This window comes from Nycticebus coucang, chromosome 2 (assembly GCF_027406575.1).
Source record: "Nycticebus coucang isolate mNycCou1 chromosome 2, mNycCou1.pri, whole genome shotgun sequence".
NCBI classification, from domain to species: domain Eukaryota; kingdom Metazoa; phylum Chordata; class Mammalia; order Primates; family Lorisidae; genus Nycticebus; species Nycticebus coucang.
Window position 1 is genome coordinate 61,731,280 of NC_069781.1, and position 15,491 is coordinate 61,746,770.

Sequence of the window (15,491 nt, forward strand, 5' to 3'; positions counted from 1 at the left end):
TCAATCTCTTAAACGTTTGATATAATAAAAGACAGATGGTTTCTCACATCTGTTTCTGCATTCAGACTGTTGTGATATCACATGTCACATTGCTTTTGGAAAACACCCACTGTACACACAGGAGTAAATGTGAGTGAAAAAGGCAAATAACTTGCCAATATATTTTTTTTTATTAAATCATAGCTGTGTACATTAATGCAATCATGGGGTACAATGTGCTGGTTTTATATATAATTTGAAATATTTGCATCAAACTGGTTAACATAGCCTTCATGGCATTTTCTTAGTTATTGTGTTAAGACATTTGTAGTCTATATTTAGTAAACTTCACATGTACCCTTGTAAAATGAATTTTAATTAAAATAGTTTTGACTTCATGGACCTCCTATTAGAGTCTTTGGGACACTTAGGCTCATATTTGAGGATTGACGGTACAGGAAGTCAACTGTATTTGCTACATAACCCCAAAGAATGAACTCTTTTATTCCATATTTTTACAGGGAATTTGTTTGGCCCTTGTATCAATATAGTGTAATGATTTGGACATTTCTTCATTAATTCAAAAAATATTTATGAGAGTTTATTTTGTGCCCGGCACTATTTCAGGGGCTAAGGTGTATACATTGAGTCCTCACTTGGGAGGGTGTACTCACACGAACACCCATATTCTTTCAGACTGGGACCATAGGTACACCTAATAGTGATGATCCTCAGTTGTAATTTTTGGGATGTGGGAGGAAGCTGGAGTACCTAGAGAGAAAATGCACAGACAAGGGGAAAATACGCAAATCCCACACAGACATCGGCCCCACCTGGGAACTGATTTTTTTCTCATCAACTACTGCTGTTAAAGGGACCTGCTGTGAAGTCCTTGTCCTCATGAAGCTTACGTTTTAGTTGAAGAAAAACAATTCACACATAAAATGAGACAATTTCAGATACTGATAAGGAACACAAGTATTGGGAGTTAAGTGTGAGGGGTATTTTGGTGGTAGGGAAAATTGATATTAGACCTGAGACAGGAATGGTAAGAAAGAACCACTGGAAAACTTGGGAGAACATTCCAGGTAGAGAGAATGGCAGGGGTAAACCACAGGAAGAAGCTTGGCAAATGAGAGGAACAGAAAGGAGAGCATTTGTGACTTGAGTTTAGTCCACAAGGGGAATGAACAAATGGACTAAAACAGTGGAGTCAAGCAGGTGTAGCTCATTAAGGTCTTGCAGGCCACAAAAGGGACTTAACGTTTTATTCTCATTGTCATACAAATCACTGGAGGAAGTAAGACACTTCTCTTATAAGCTAGGCTTTGCTGCCTTCTGTAAATTCTCCCACCTTCTCCAAGGACTGCTTTACAGGCCAACACATTCCCCATCTTTATAAAGATGATGCTTTAGAAAGGCATGTGACCCCAAGTAGACACATCTTGCCTCACATAAATTGTTTGTATGTTAACATCCAAAACAGATAGATCTGGAACCAATCAGGAGAATGTAAATTACAGGTTGCTTGATGTGCCTTAACTTCTGCATGTTGGCCAGTGTAGGTGCACAGCCAAAATGAACTGTGTGAATACAATTGTTTGGCAATTACTGGTCTGTCACTTGTCCGAAGTGCTAAGTGTGTGAATGGATTTGTATGGGTAATGACTCTGAAATTACCAGCTAGCTTTTCTCATCTCTCCATGATAGAGGAAAACACATCGGAACTTGGCTCATTTCTGGAGAAGTCTTGTGATGATCCTCAGTTGTTCAGAATGCACATTTGGTCATCATTATCCCTCCTGTAATCAGTTTCTACAAACTATAAGATGATGTTACAGTTACACCTTATTCAAATCATCTAAAGATGACCCTTCCAAGAGAACATGTACTTAAATATATATGGACAGTTGCTGGTATCTCTGCTTTAATTATACCACAGTGAGAGAAATCTTGTCTCACTGGAAACCTCTAGATGGACCACGTGTCTAGAACTCTAAGGTTATTTACTGTAAATAATATGGGAGACGTGATTACTAGACAGATTCCTCCACAACAAAATGATGCATAGAATCCACAAACGGAGTGACTTGAAATCAGCTTTGAAAGGGCCTAGAAACAGCCAGGAATTTGGACCCAATCAGTACACAGAACTGCAGGTGCTGTGCGTCCCTCTCCCCCAGTTAAAACGCTGGATCCACGTGAATAATAAGCTTAATCACATTTTCAAGACAGCTGTGGGTACTTGGGACCTAGTCTCTAGTCAGCGGCTCCCGAAAAAATTTTGAAGGTTACTATGAAAATTTATAGTAAGACCAGATTGTGCATCAAAGAAAATAAAACGCCTTAATTTCAAGGCTACGTATTTATTTAATTCTGATCTCTGATTGCAATTAAGCAGTCTCTCTCTCACCCCAAGGAAGAAGGGAGGATTTTCACTTTTCAGTAGGAACCGGTAACCAAACCTGTTGTTCTGCCAAGTAAGTCTTCCCCATTCTCTGATTTCTTAGTGCTCTGGGAGTAGCCTGAAACCTCTGCCTTCCTCCCCTGTCAGATAAGCAGAAAGTTTGCTCTAGCTTTGATAAATCTGCACTACGCGGATATGTTTTTGGCACTAAGTGTACGTTCGGAAGATGATGATGATGAAGTCCCCCCACCCCCACCGGCCCTTTCTTGCGGCCACGGAGTGTGTTTTGCCTGCGTTTAAGAAACGTCCTTCATCTGCTGGCGTGTGCGCGCTCCGCCCGAAGCCAGCGTTTCTGAGTCGCAGGGCAGGGCGACTTGGGTCGGCTGAGTGTCACCCACAGATGTGACCGGTCTTCCCCCCCGCGGGCGCCCGCGGAGGCAACAGCCTCCTTCCTCTCTAGCCCGCGGCCCGCGGCCCAGACCAGGGGAAGGGGAAGGAAGCTCTCGCCGCAAGCCGGCGTCTGGGCCGGCACACAAAACGCCGCCACCAGAAACTTTTTTCCCCCAGCTGCGCACAACTTTTGGCCTTTCCTCCCGGCACGTTCTCGTCCCGAGTTTCTGTCCCCAGGGTTTCCCTCCGCCTTCCTCGCATTCTCCACAGCGGCGCGCGGCGGACCTGGGCTGAGAGGGGCGAGGGAGCCGGGGCAGCCGCGGCGGGGACGCAGGAGCAGGGCAATGGCCAGGGCAGGACGGGACGCGGCGGCGGCGGCGGTCCGGGAGGAGGAACTGGTCAAAGGGGACGGCGACCCGCGAGCGCCCGAAAAGGAAAGAGCTGCTGCGGTTTGCTGCAGTCGGAATAAAGTTCGCGCCCTTTCCTCGGCGTTTCGCAGCCTTCTCTCCTCGCCCTTCCTGCCTCCTCCCCCCCTTTTTTGACAGCTGGGAGCTAGCGGCCACCCCCACCTCCACAGCCGCACCTCCGGGGGGGCACCGGAGTTGTTTTCCATCCCCAGAAAGTTGTTTTTCTATCCCCAGAAAGAGACCGAGAAGGTGGGAGGGGGAGAAATATACATGCTCCTTCTTGAAACCCCTAGAAATCTGAGGGCGAACCACCACCAAACTAAGCTACTTTTATTTTGCAAAAGGGAAGCAACATTGTAGTCACGACAATTTTGCAGAGAGAGGAAAAACTTGTGGGTCACCTCGCCCGCAGTCTCCCCCTCCTCCCGCGAGCAGCCCCCTCCTGGGACAGTCCGTTCCTTTTTTTTTTTTTTTTTTGTCCCGAGGAGGAGCCGGGGGAACTCTGCGGGATTGGACTTGAGGAGCGAGCGCGACCCTGGGCGCGTGTGTAAATCAGTCACCTGAGCGCTGAGGGGCCGCGGCGAGGGCGCGCGCGGGCGGGCGGGGAGAGGCGGAGGCGGCGAGTGCGGCGGCCCGGAGGAAATCGGAGGGGGAGGGAAAGAAAGGCCGAGACAGAAGGAGCGAGAGGCGGCCGAGGGGCTGGTCCAGGCGCGGCCGCTAAGAGGAGACCAAGAGGCGGGGGCTGCACTTGACAACCAGCATGCCGAGATGGTAAGAAGTTTCCACCCTCCTTTCCTTTTTATTCTAGACTTCGTAAGAAATGACTCCCGCGCCGGAGCGCCACCAGAGCCGCCCGGGGGCTGCGTTTTCCTTCAGTCCGGCGGCGTGAGGTGGAGGGGGCGCTGAGGAGGGCGGGCGGGAGAGGAAAACCCCAGTCCAACCTGGCCCCTGCTGTGCTCCCGCAGTCTGCCCCTAAACTTGGCCCCAAGTTTCCGAGGCGAGTTCAGGTGGGAGGGTGTGTGTGTGAGGGGGGCTCAGTCAAGTTCGGCCGCGCTCGCGGCTTCAGAGCAAAGGTGAGCAGCTGGCGAGCGGGAGACTCCCAGGAGTTGGGGACGAGGTGGAAGGGACGCGGGGGATGAATGGAACGCTGGAAGGAGCTGGGGCGGAGAGGAAAGCGGCTGGGACCTACCGTAACTTTTACAACTCGCGGGCCGTGAGGGACGGGCGGCTGGGCGTGGGTGCCCGGCGCGCTGGGGCGCCGCGCGGCGAGGGCGCAGCCGCCCGGCCCGGCTCCTCGGCTCGTCCCTCCCTTCTGCCTGTTCCGAGCCTGCCCTTTGTAAGGAAAGGTGGGAGGAAATGCCTCGAAGTGCAGAACGCGGGGCAGGCGAGTCACTCCTCGCCTGAGAGGGATCCACACGTATTTTCCAAGTGCAGTTCTAAAGGAGCCGATTTGTTTTACTTAACACATTGACTGGACTGTGGGATTTGGGGCCCGGGGAAGGAGCAGAATAAAAGAAAACAATAATAATAATAAATAACCCAACTAGGTGAAATCCCCTGTGAGGTGAGGCTAAGGTTTTTAAGAAGTCCCAAGTGTAAGGGCAGGAGGGAACTGGGATGGCTTTGCGAAGCGAGACTCAGCCCGTCCTTGTCCGCGGAGCGGCTTCTCTGCAACGAGGCAGCGTGCAGTTAGTTCGCCGGGTGATGAGCCGCTCTGTCCTCTTTCGGGGAAGTGATTTGTTAGAAATGGGGCCTGACCACTCCCTTCCTTTCAGTTTGCTTCCACCCGGCGTTGCTATTGTTACCCCCACTTGGGGATCTGATATACTGCGTTCCATATGTAGATGGAATATATAAGGAAAAGGGTGATAGCGGGTTGGCATTTTTTCCCTCTTCCCTTCCCCCTAATGTGACATCTCTTGTTTCAGTGATCAAAGTCACAACTGGAGTGTAGGAGATGCGACTGTCAAACGCAGGCACACACACATACACAAGCGTGCGCCCAGGACTGTGGTTACAGTAACGTTGACAGAAATTAAAGTGGTTTTGAAAGCAGCGTGCGATTTATGATGGTTCCCATTTACCCTGGAGTCAAGCTGTTGTAAAAACTGATGTACAAAAGACATCATAAAATAATCCCGTGTACCCAGGATTAAAGTGGCAGAAAGTGACCCGTTTTATTATTTTTTATGTACTTCGTGGACACTTGGCAATTGTTGGAATCTGCGTTTAAGTGAGGCATAAAAACAAAATAGTAAATATATCTGTTTAGAGCCCGAGAGTTTTTCTTCAAACGGCACTTTACACAAAAATACTGCAAAGGTCGGTTGCAGGTATTTTTCTTCCTTTTCCCCCTAGCCTATATTAACTATATGTCTACACATCTCTTCCTATATACTAATCACTTTGGACAGTGTCTAAGCCAATTGTCTACCACTCTTTCATTCTGCAATTTCAAATGTTACTGTGCACACACATACATGCCTTAAGTGGGGGAATTTATTTCTGGCACTGTTAGTGCCTCTCATCTGAAGATGTGCCTGAGTAGTGAGACCTTTTTACAAGTTAACAGAATTTACTTTACCCTTTGGAACCACCTTCTCCCCACCCCCACCCCCAATAAGAAAAAAAAAATCCCTTGTGAACTTTTAGGAGGATCTGTGTTTTAGATTGTATTTGTAGCTGTTTCATTTAAACGGTTCAGTCTTAATGAAGTTCTTAGTTGAAGCTACTCTTTCTGTTCCCAGAGAGCAGTGTATTTAAAATCCAGATTGCTAATTGCTTTACCAAAGTAGGGGAGTATCTTCACCTGAAGGAAGTAATACTGAGCCTGAAGGTGAACTCTGCTTGGAGTGTCTTGTGAAACGGCCTTTATTTTCCCCGGAGAATATTAAGTTGGGTGGTGTTGGCATGTAAAACTTTGAATAAGAATAAACCTCACGTGATATTTAAAAATTGATATTAAGAAGTTATTGATAGCAGTAGTACAATTCTTAATACCGGATTTTTTTCTTCTACCTGAGATGTAAGATAGCTGTCAGATAGGGATATGTGATTACAAAAAGAAGCAGACAAAAGCAGAGCTGACTATTGCCATATTAAAATGTAAGTGTTACAGTTTGAATTTTCAAGTGAGAGTTTTTGAGTTCAGTGCTTTACATAACATTTTGTCCTAATCTTGCTTGCTGTCAGGGATGTTTCATGGTTGTGCAATTGCTGCAGTCAAGAATGCCAATTTGCATTCCAGGAGTGTCATTTGATTACTTTTATCTGCACAGCTCCAAGACCGGCCCAGACCTCTCGTTTCATCTTGCCATGTCACGAGTCAATGCTGTGTCGTCTTTTCAAAAATCTGCCTGATTTAGACAAGAAAGAAAAGTACTTTCATGTTGCAGCCGCAGTCCCCTGCTAACTTGTCAGCAGCAGGATATGATTCACTTGGGCCCAGAAGAATGGAACAGAGAGGCGGGTTAGGCGGTTCAATAAAGCCCACGGACAGGTAGTGTGTGACACCCCCAGAGAGCCACAGTTAATGAAGAACAGGTCTGCTTAGTTCTCCACACGCTGACCTGGTGCTGTCCCCACAGTTTTCTCATTTGATCTTTCCCAGCAAATTGATCTTTTCTTGTATTTTTTTTTTTGCCTTCCAAGTTAGTCCTTGTGGGACTGAAATTAGCAGAGCAACTTAAGTTGGATAATACAGCTGTTCAGAAAAGAAGAAATTGGACACTGGCTCAAAAAGAGGTGGGGGTGGGGGGATATAAGGAGCTATTCTTTTTGTTGTTCCTGGGACTATTTCTTATATTAAGAGAATCCAAAATAGGTGATGACTTGAAGTTAGTGGTTTCCCTTTTAATTTTGGAGTTAAGGTTCAGTTCTATTTTAAATACTCCTCAAATACTTGAAAGATGGTTTTTGTGAGTATGAGGATCTTGATTTAACATTTTTCATACTTGTTTAAAATGATTTGCCAGTCAACTTATATGGTTTTTATGGCTATTGTAAGATGGTATAATACAACTGTATTATTTATGGTCTTCTAAATAACTACAATCCCCAAATATCCAATACCGAATTACAGAAAAGATTAAACAATAAAAAAGTCATTATACCAGTGTTGTGTATAAATATTATGGCTCATGAAAATGTTTTCCACAAATTACCATCAGCATCTTTTTTTTTGCATAAACTCCACAGATACACTGTTAAAGATTTTTTCTTTATTTTTAAGACCCTGCATTTAAATGTATGCTTTTAAAACTCACACAAGACAAATGTTATTTGTTTTTTGAGATTAAAATTAATTTAAGACAAGGTGGTTAAATCTAACTTTGGAATGTATGCATAGTTAAACAGATTAAAGTTTCACTATAGAATTTTGTACATAAAGCTTGGGTTGGAAGCAATTAATGGAATCTTAACATGGTGAATATATAAGGAGCAGTGTTTTCTGAATTTCTCAGCAGATGGTCTCATTTAACATCTACATTCTTACAAGAAACAGAGTTAAAAACATTTCTTATGGAAAGAGAGGCAGTCTCCTCAAATTTTTCCTGTTGGATGGGAATTATGTAGGATCATTGGTTAGTAAACTCCTCTCTGAAGAGCTAGAGGGAGCCTCATGATTTTATTAGGTAGACTTAAAGTTTAAAAAAAAAAAAAACAACACTTGGGCAATCAGAATGTTGTACTAAAAGAGTAGGTAATGAATACTGGCCCGGTTTTTAGGCTTGGAGGTGCTGTTATTATATATATTTTTTAAAGCAGTGATAGAAGCCAAAGAACTTCATACAAGAACAGTCACAGAGTCGGTGAAGTTTTCTAGGTTTTTACCTTTCTGGTGATTTGGAGATCAGGCAAAATGCAACCAAATACTGTATTTTAAATATTTTGGTTTGCCTAACTACTGTTCGTTGTTTTGTCAGTTGAAGGAATTATTCTCATTTTAGGAGAGTAACACAACCTTCAAAGTTGTATTAAGAATAACTTCCTACCAAATCACTGAGGAGTGGAGTACTTTTGAATTCACTCAAGACAACCTCCTTTTTATAAATGTAGGTTTATAAAATAGTTGTACATAATAACTGCCATATTCTGGAGAGAAAATTCCTTCAAAATAAATGCTTCATCTTATAAGCACAAAGAGTAAGCCATTTATAAAGCTGATATATTATGGATCAATAGATAAGTTCAAATAAGAGAAATAGAATATAAGCGGTATTAAATTCAGTATTTGTCATGTATGGTAATTTCACATCTGTTTATCAGTCTTTCCACTAACATTTGTGATACATTTATGTTAGAGTCATTGATCATAATTGCTCTTTAATATTTATATGCTAGTTTTTAGCATCATTACTTTGGACAAACTTATTTGCCATTTAAGTAAATAATACAATCCAGTGAGATAAACTACCCAGATTTGTCCTTTTTTTAATCTCTTGCACAGTAGCTCTCATTATGTTACTAGCCAGTAAAAGTCTTTATTTGTTGCTTGTTAGAACCCTCAGTACACTCTGAGTTCAGCTATAATTTAATTTGGCTGTTCAAAGAGCCTCCCTTGTTTTAAAAACATGTTCTCAATATGCTTTTACCATTTGTTGTGAACCTATATTGTAAGTCATGCATATGTTTAAGAACTATAGCACAGATACATAATTCTTGAAGTTTTTGCCTTTAAAAATATCTTTACAAAACATTGTCAGTTTTGTTCTGCTTTCTCTATTTTCTCTTTGACATTCTGGAACATTTTTTCTTGGTAATTTAAATTGGTTTGCTGTTATGATTTAAATTGAGTTACCTAAGGAAAACAACCTTCCCTTAAGGTATATAGAGAAAAATCATTACAAATTCTAGTTGAGGTTATTCAGTAATTACGAATTCTAGTTGAGGTTATTTCATAGTTGTGGTTGCCTGAAATTACAAAAAGTTTGCCTTATACATCACAGATTCTAACATGATGAATTCTGCTTCCTTGCAGTAACTGCTGGGAAGTTTTGCAATGAGTGGAAGATGGCTAGAGAGTTTTCGTTGTATTTGTACCAAATCATGTTCACTAGGACTAGTACTTGACTATAAAACTGTAATGAGATAAGTAGCAAGAATTCTTCCATAAGGAAGGCAGAATGTGGAACTCCTAAGTGACTCACTCCATGTGTGTCTTACCAGTGGGAATTGCATAAAGTCAGCCTTCTAGATACAGTATTTAATAGTTGTCAAAATGTACAGTATTGTCTTGGAACTTGTGGTTCATGAGTTCATAGTCTCTGCTTTTTTGTGTTTAGTACAAAGATGTAACAACTCACACAAAACATTTTTCTCTTATTATGACCTTACATTTGCCAAAGTGCCCCATGCTGAAATTCCTTTTCAGTATCTTTTTTTTTTTTTTTTTAGTCCAAAGCCAGACGTGTACCCAGACACAAAAGCCTCTGTGTATAGCAAGCTGTTTTAAATATTGTGACTCGACGATGTGCTGTCCTTTCTCTGCTTGAGCCAAGGATCTCTGCTCAGTGTCTGTGGATTACCAAGCTCCTTCTTTATTGTACCTCTTGTCAACCATTCCTATTCATTTAACCTTTCATTAGTGTCTGTGCAGCTTCACTGTCTGGAAAGGCAAGGAAAAACCGAAAGGCCCCACTGTCACAGTTATTAGATTTCTCGGTTACATCCCAGCAACCATAAAGAAGTAAGAGTCCACACTATTGTCGTGCATGCTGCTGTCCTGGGGTGCAGCTCTTCTGTGCATGTCAAGGACATGTGCCACATGTTGATATGCATCTCAGGGATAAATGCACAACATGGGGGACAGGCCGAGGCTGGCAGTAATGAGCTTTGTAGGAGTTATTGCAAAGACCAACAGTTTGTGAAGGAATTTTGCTTAACAGGCCAAGGAGATAGACAGAGTTGAGGGTTGCCAAGATTTGCCTGTGCAGAACTTGTCAGTCACATTGTTTTCGTCTAAACTTCATTTGAGGAGAAAATTGAATACGTTTGACAGTGATGAAAAATCTTACCTTTTTAAAAAAATTTTCAGAGGACAAAACCAATATTTCTGGTAAGTATTTAGTGTTATATTAATTTTTCTACTGACTGAATCATGTATATGAATGGATCTATTAATGATTTATCTTAATTTTTACATATGTAGAATATAGAAGATATTTCAGAGAAAAGATACTTCATATACTGTATGTTTTAAAATCTGTGTGAAAGTAACGTAGCCTATTAATTTTTCTATGTTGTTTTGATTTCCCTTTATTGTAGCCTGGTGTTATCATTTGTTTCTTTAGAAATGCGTTTGCCCTGTTGCCCGAGGTAAAGGAGAAAAAGGTTGATCATGCATTCATTTTCAAATCATAACAAATACAATATTTGCAGATTTTGAATTAGAAAATATTATTTCAACATTTTAGAAGATTAAAAGAATTATTTCTTTAAGAATTCTCTAAACATTTTATTAGAAATGGTAAATTACAATACATGTACCTTTGTCCCTCTAGCCAAGTTTTATCTTTTTTTTTTTTTTTAACTAGGAGAGTCTTTGTTACCAAGGATGTATAAAATATTTTTGTCTTCCTAATTTCAGTAGTTTTTATCAGTTTGAGTGCCCAAACTCTTTTGAGGCACTCTAATAACTTTTTAAGTATACTTAATGACTTATCACCAAATCCCTATAAAGTTATTTATGGTTTTTCTAGAACCTTGCCTTTTTTTAGCCCAGGCTAACTTTTTGGTAGTTGTATTTGAAACTTTTCTCTGGTAAGGTTCTGTTGATATGTTATGAAAGTATTAACTAGATCAGTTATCTTTGTTTCATGAAAAGGAGATGAGCTATTTTTTCATACTCTTTTCCTCAGGTGGGATGTTTCCTTCCAGGGGAATACTACTCAGTGTTTGACAGCCAGGTACTGGCCAGTGAGTGGAAGGTCTGTGTCGATTGTATTGAGATGAATCTGCTCAGGTTATCTGAAGTGAACTGATGGCCTTCCCACAGACAGGACGCAAGTATCTTAGCTCTCCTTTTTCCTAATAGTCCCATTTTCATTCACTATGGTTGTGTTGAGAGTAGTAGGAAAGAAGGTCTTGTAATGACAAATAACTTCCCTCTCACCTAAAAGAAAAAAAAAAATCCCAAACTAGAAAAAATAGTCCAGTGCTATGTGATAATCAAAGAGAAAGGAATACATGACAGTAGCTACTCTGCAGGTATCCTGCACCTGAGCTGCATCCAGTCATGCAGCTGGCTGACTACTCCTTGGAAGACAGTTGTATCATTGGCTGCTAAAGACTGAGAACATCCCTGGGCCTTAGGGATCTATGCAGGCCCAGTTCTATCCCACCTACATTTGAGAGCCCCCATTCTGTTATTTGTAAAACAAATGAGGTAATTTCTAAGTTCCTTTTCAATTGGTACATTTTGTATTTTATGTGAGAGGACTATGTAATTATAGCAGTTTACTATTTCTTTAGCTTTATTGAAGTATAATTCATATACCAAATAAGTCACCCACTTAAAATATACGTTTAAAAATACTCCATTACATGGATGTACCGTCTCTTACTTTTTCATACAACAAATTAATGTACATTTGGGTTGTTCCCATTTTTTTATTATGTGTAAGGCTGCCCTGAAAATTCTGTTTGTGGACAATATATTTTCATTTTTTTCAGGTATATACTTAGGCGTAGAATTGCTGGGTCATATGGTAATTCTGTCTTGAAACTTTTGAGGAACTTTTAAATTGTTTCCCAAATCATCTGTAGCATTTTGCTTTTCTACCAATAGCATATCAATCTTCCAATCCCATCATATCCTTGTCAACACTTGTTATTGTCTATCTTTTTATTTTAACCATCTGAGTAGCTGTGATGGTATCTCACTGTGGTTTTTATTTGCATTTTCCTGATGGCAAGTGATGTGGAATAGCTTTTCATCTACTTACTGGGCCATTTGTGTACTTTCTCATTAGAATAGAGAATTGTCTCTGTTGCCCATATTTCATTTGGCTTATTTGTCTTTTTATTGTGGAGTTTTAAGAGCTCTTCATATATTCTGAATGAAGAATATTAGAAAATAAGATTTGTAAATGCTCTCTGCCATTCTAAAGGTTGTCTTTTTACTTTTTTTAAATGGCTTTTTAAGCACAGAAGTTTTAAATTTTGGTGAAGTACAACTTGTTTTTTCTTTTATTGTTTGTGTTTTTGCATGCTCTCTGAGAAAGCATTATCTAATCCAAGGTCATGACAGTTTACTCCTGTGTTTTCCTCTAAGTTTCTTACAGTTTGAGCTCCTGCATAGCAGATCCATAGATTTTTGATACATTTGGGTAAACCTTTACATAGTGTGAGGTAGAGATCCAGCTTCCTTCTTTTGAGTTCAAGTATCTGTTTTTCCTATTTGTTGAAAAGACGATTTTTTTCCATTGAATTGTCTTGGCATCCTTGTGGAAAATTGACTATTAAAGATAAGGATTTATTTCTGAAATTTCTGTTCTATTTTTTTTATTTTGTTTCTTTTCTTTTTATTTTTTACTGTTCTTCCTTTGGCGATTCTCTTTCCTGTTGCCTCCCCAGTAGCTGGGATTACAGATGCCCACCACAGCATCAGGCTGTTTTTGATGTTACTAGAGACAGAGTTTCACTCTGGCTCACTGCTGCTCATACTGGTCTCCAATCTCCGAGCCCAGGCAATCCACCTGCCTCGGCCTCCCACAGCTCTGGGACTACAGGCGTGAGCCACCATGCCCGGCCTCTGTTAGTTCTATTGATCTACAGGTCTGTCCTTGTGCTAGTACTGCACTGTCTTGACTACTGTTGCTTTGTATGAAGTTTTGCAATTGAGAAATGTGAGTCTCACAACTTTGCCCTGGCTTATTCCCCTTAGCATATTTTCCTCATTTATATTTAATATGTAACTCATTTAGCATATAACAACTGTCTGCATTTTTAAGGCTGAACAATATTCCACTATATGTATGCGTGTACCACATTTTCTTTATCCTTTCATTCATGGATGGATGTTTAGGTCACTTCCACTTCTTGGCCATTGTGAATTGTGTTGCTGTGAACATAAGTATGTAAATTTCTCTAGAAGATCCTGCTTTCACTTCTGGATAAATACAGCAGAAGTGTGATTGCCAGATAATAGGGTGATTCTCTTTTTAATTTTTTGAGGAACCTTTATACTATTTTCCCTAGTGGCTGTACCATTTTACATTTCTGTCAGTAGAGCACAAAGGGTTCCAATTCTCCACATCTTCATAATACTTATTTTTTGTTTTTTTGATAGTGGCCGTTCTAACAGGTGTGAGGTGATATTGTGGCTTAAAATTTTATTTGTAATTTTTTAAAAGACAAAGTCATGGTGTGACTATAGATCATTGCAACATCCAAATCCTGGGTTTAAATGATCCTTCCACCTCAACTTGCTTTGTAGCTAGGTCTGCAGACACACATCACACACCAGACATGGTTAGGGTCAGGCTATGTTGCCCAGGCTGGTCTCCAACTCTTGGGCTTAAGCGATATTTTTTTTTGAGACAAGAGTCTCACTGTGTCGCCCTTGATAGAGTGCCATGATGTCACAGCTCACAGTAACCTCAAGCTTTTGGGCTTAAGCAATTCTCTTGCCCCAGCCTCCCAAATAGCTGGGACGACAGGTGCCTGCATCAACACCTGGCTATTTTTTGGTTGTAGTTATCATTGTTGTTTAGCAGGCCTGGTCTGGGTTCGAATCTGCCAGTCCTGGTGTATGTGGCTGGCGCTCCAGCCACTGAGCTATGGGCACTGAGTCTCTTTAGCCACCTGAGTAACTGGGACTACAGACATGTGTTATCACACCTAATTTTTTAATATGTAGAGATGAGATCCCTCTATGTTATCCAGGTTGGTCTCAGACTCCTGTGTTGAAGTGATCCCCCCACCTGTTCCCCCCAAGCCCCCCAAAGTCCTAGGATTACAGGCCTGCATTGTGGTTTTGATTCACGCCTCCTTGATGATTAATGATGTTGAGGGTCTTTTTCATGCACTCGTTAGCCATTTAAGTATCTTTGGAGGGATGTCTATTCTAGTCCTTCACCTATTTTTTCATCAGATCATTTGGGGATTTGGGGGTTGAATTTTGTCTATATATTCTGGATATTTATCCCTTATCAGAAATATGGTTAAAAATATTTTTTTCCATTCTTTGGGTTATCTCTTCCCTCTGTGATTGCTTCCTTTGTTTTTGCTGCACAGAAGTTTCTAAGTTTGATTTAGTTCCATTTGTCTGTTCTTGCTTTTGCCGTTAGCAGTTTACTTTTAAAGCTCAGATTTATCTGATCCTCAGAAGAGTAAAAGCTACATTAAGAAAGTACGTTCTATTGTTTAGGTAAAAAAGTCTTGGTGGTACTCCAGGGGACGAGAAATATGTCATTCGGTAGCCAAAAGATGATAGCTCCTAGTTCCCTGTGAAACACCCTGGTTTTACTTTGATGTTTCTTAATTATCATTGAGTTTAAAAGCATTCTAGGTGTTCTATACGATAAGAGACACACTTTATACCCTGGAGGGTAGAATTAAGTACCCAGAAATAATTGTTTTTGGTTTTATAAATACCTCCAAAGGAAAGGGAAAAAAATCATTATTGAGAAAATTTGTCTTCCTAGACATCCCGTCATGACTAAAAAAACACCAACAGAGATAAAACTAAGAATTATTGTATGATCTCCAAACCCCAAATAACTGGTCCAGTATGTTTTAAATAAATAACCATGTTCAGATCTGGCATGGTGTTTGGAAACATGAGCTTGTTTTATAGTCTACCTGGGAAATTTTGTAATTAAAATACCTCAACATTGAATTAGAGAAACTTGAGAGCAAATGAAAGGTAACTTAATTTGGAGGCAGCTATGTTGCATCATTGTTGAATTAAATGAAATACTTGTTTCCTTAAAGTTCTAATTTTCTCTTTATTCATGTCAGTAAAGACCTATATTTATTTTCATCTAAGTAATTGCTTTCCTGATATTCTAATGGACCATTCTTGGCTTAACTGCATTGTCTGTTTTTGTTTTTTTGCCAGTTATTTTAGACCAAAGTTTCATAATTTAGACAGCATCAACTATTAATTAGATGGCCAACTGATGGAATTTATATGTGGAACCTATGTATTTTTTTTCTTATAAGTGTTTATATATATAAATTATAATTAGCCGATTAAAAATGATAACCTCAGGACACATTGGGGGGGGTTTATTTTTTTCCCTGTGAAATTCTATAGAGGATTTATAATTATTTATAAAAGTTAAAAAATTGTTACGGCAGAA

The 15,491-nt window shown here is 40.6% G+C and overlaps 1 protein-coding gene across 8 annotated transcripts in view; it reads left to right on the forward strand.

Moving 5' to 3' along the window:
* The first annotated feature begins 3,819 nt into the window (after window positions 1-3,819).
* BNC2 (basonuclin 2) overlaps window positions 3,820-15,491 on the forward strand; it is a 485,316-nt gene continuing 473,644 nt past the window's right edge. For 4 of the 8 annotated variants that reach the window (XM_053572235.1, XM_053572240.1, XM_053572263.1 and 1 more), the window contains exon 1: window positions 3,825-3,954. In XM_053572235.1, coding sequence (XP_053428210.1) covers window positions 3,952-3,954 — 3 coding nt within the window. In that variant the 5' untranslated portion in view covers window positions 3,825-3,951. Of the gene's footprint in view, window positions 3,955-15,491 lie in introns of all 8 variants that reach the window. The other 4 variants (XM_053572255.1, XM_053572281.1, XM_053572246.1 and 1 more) reach the window with 3 other exon arrangements.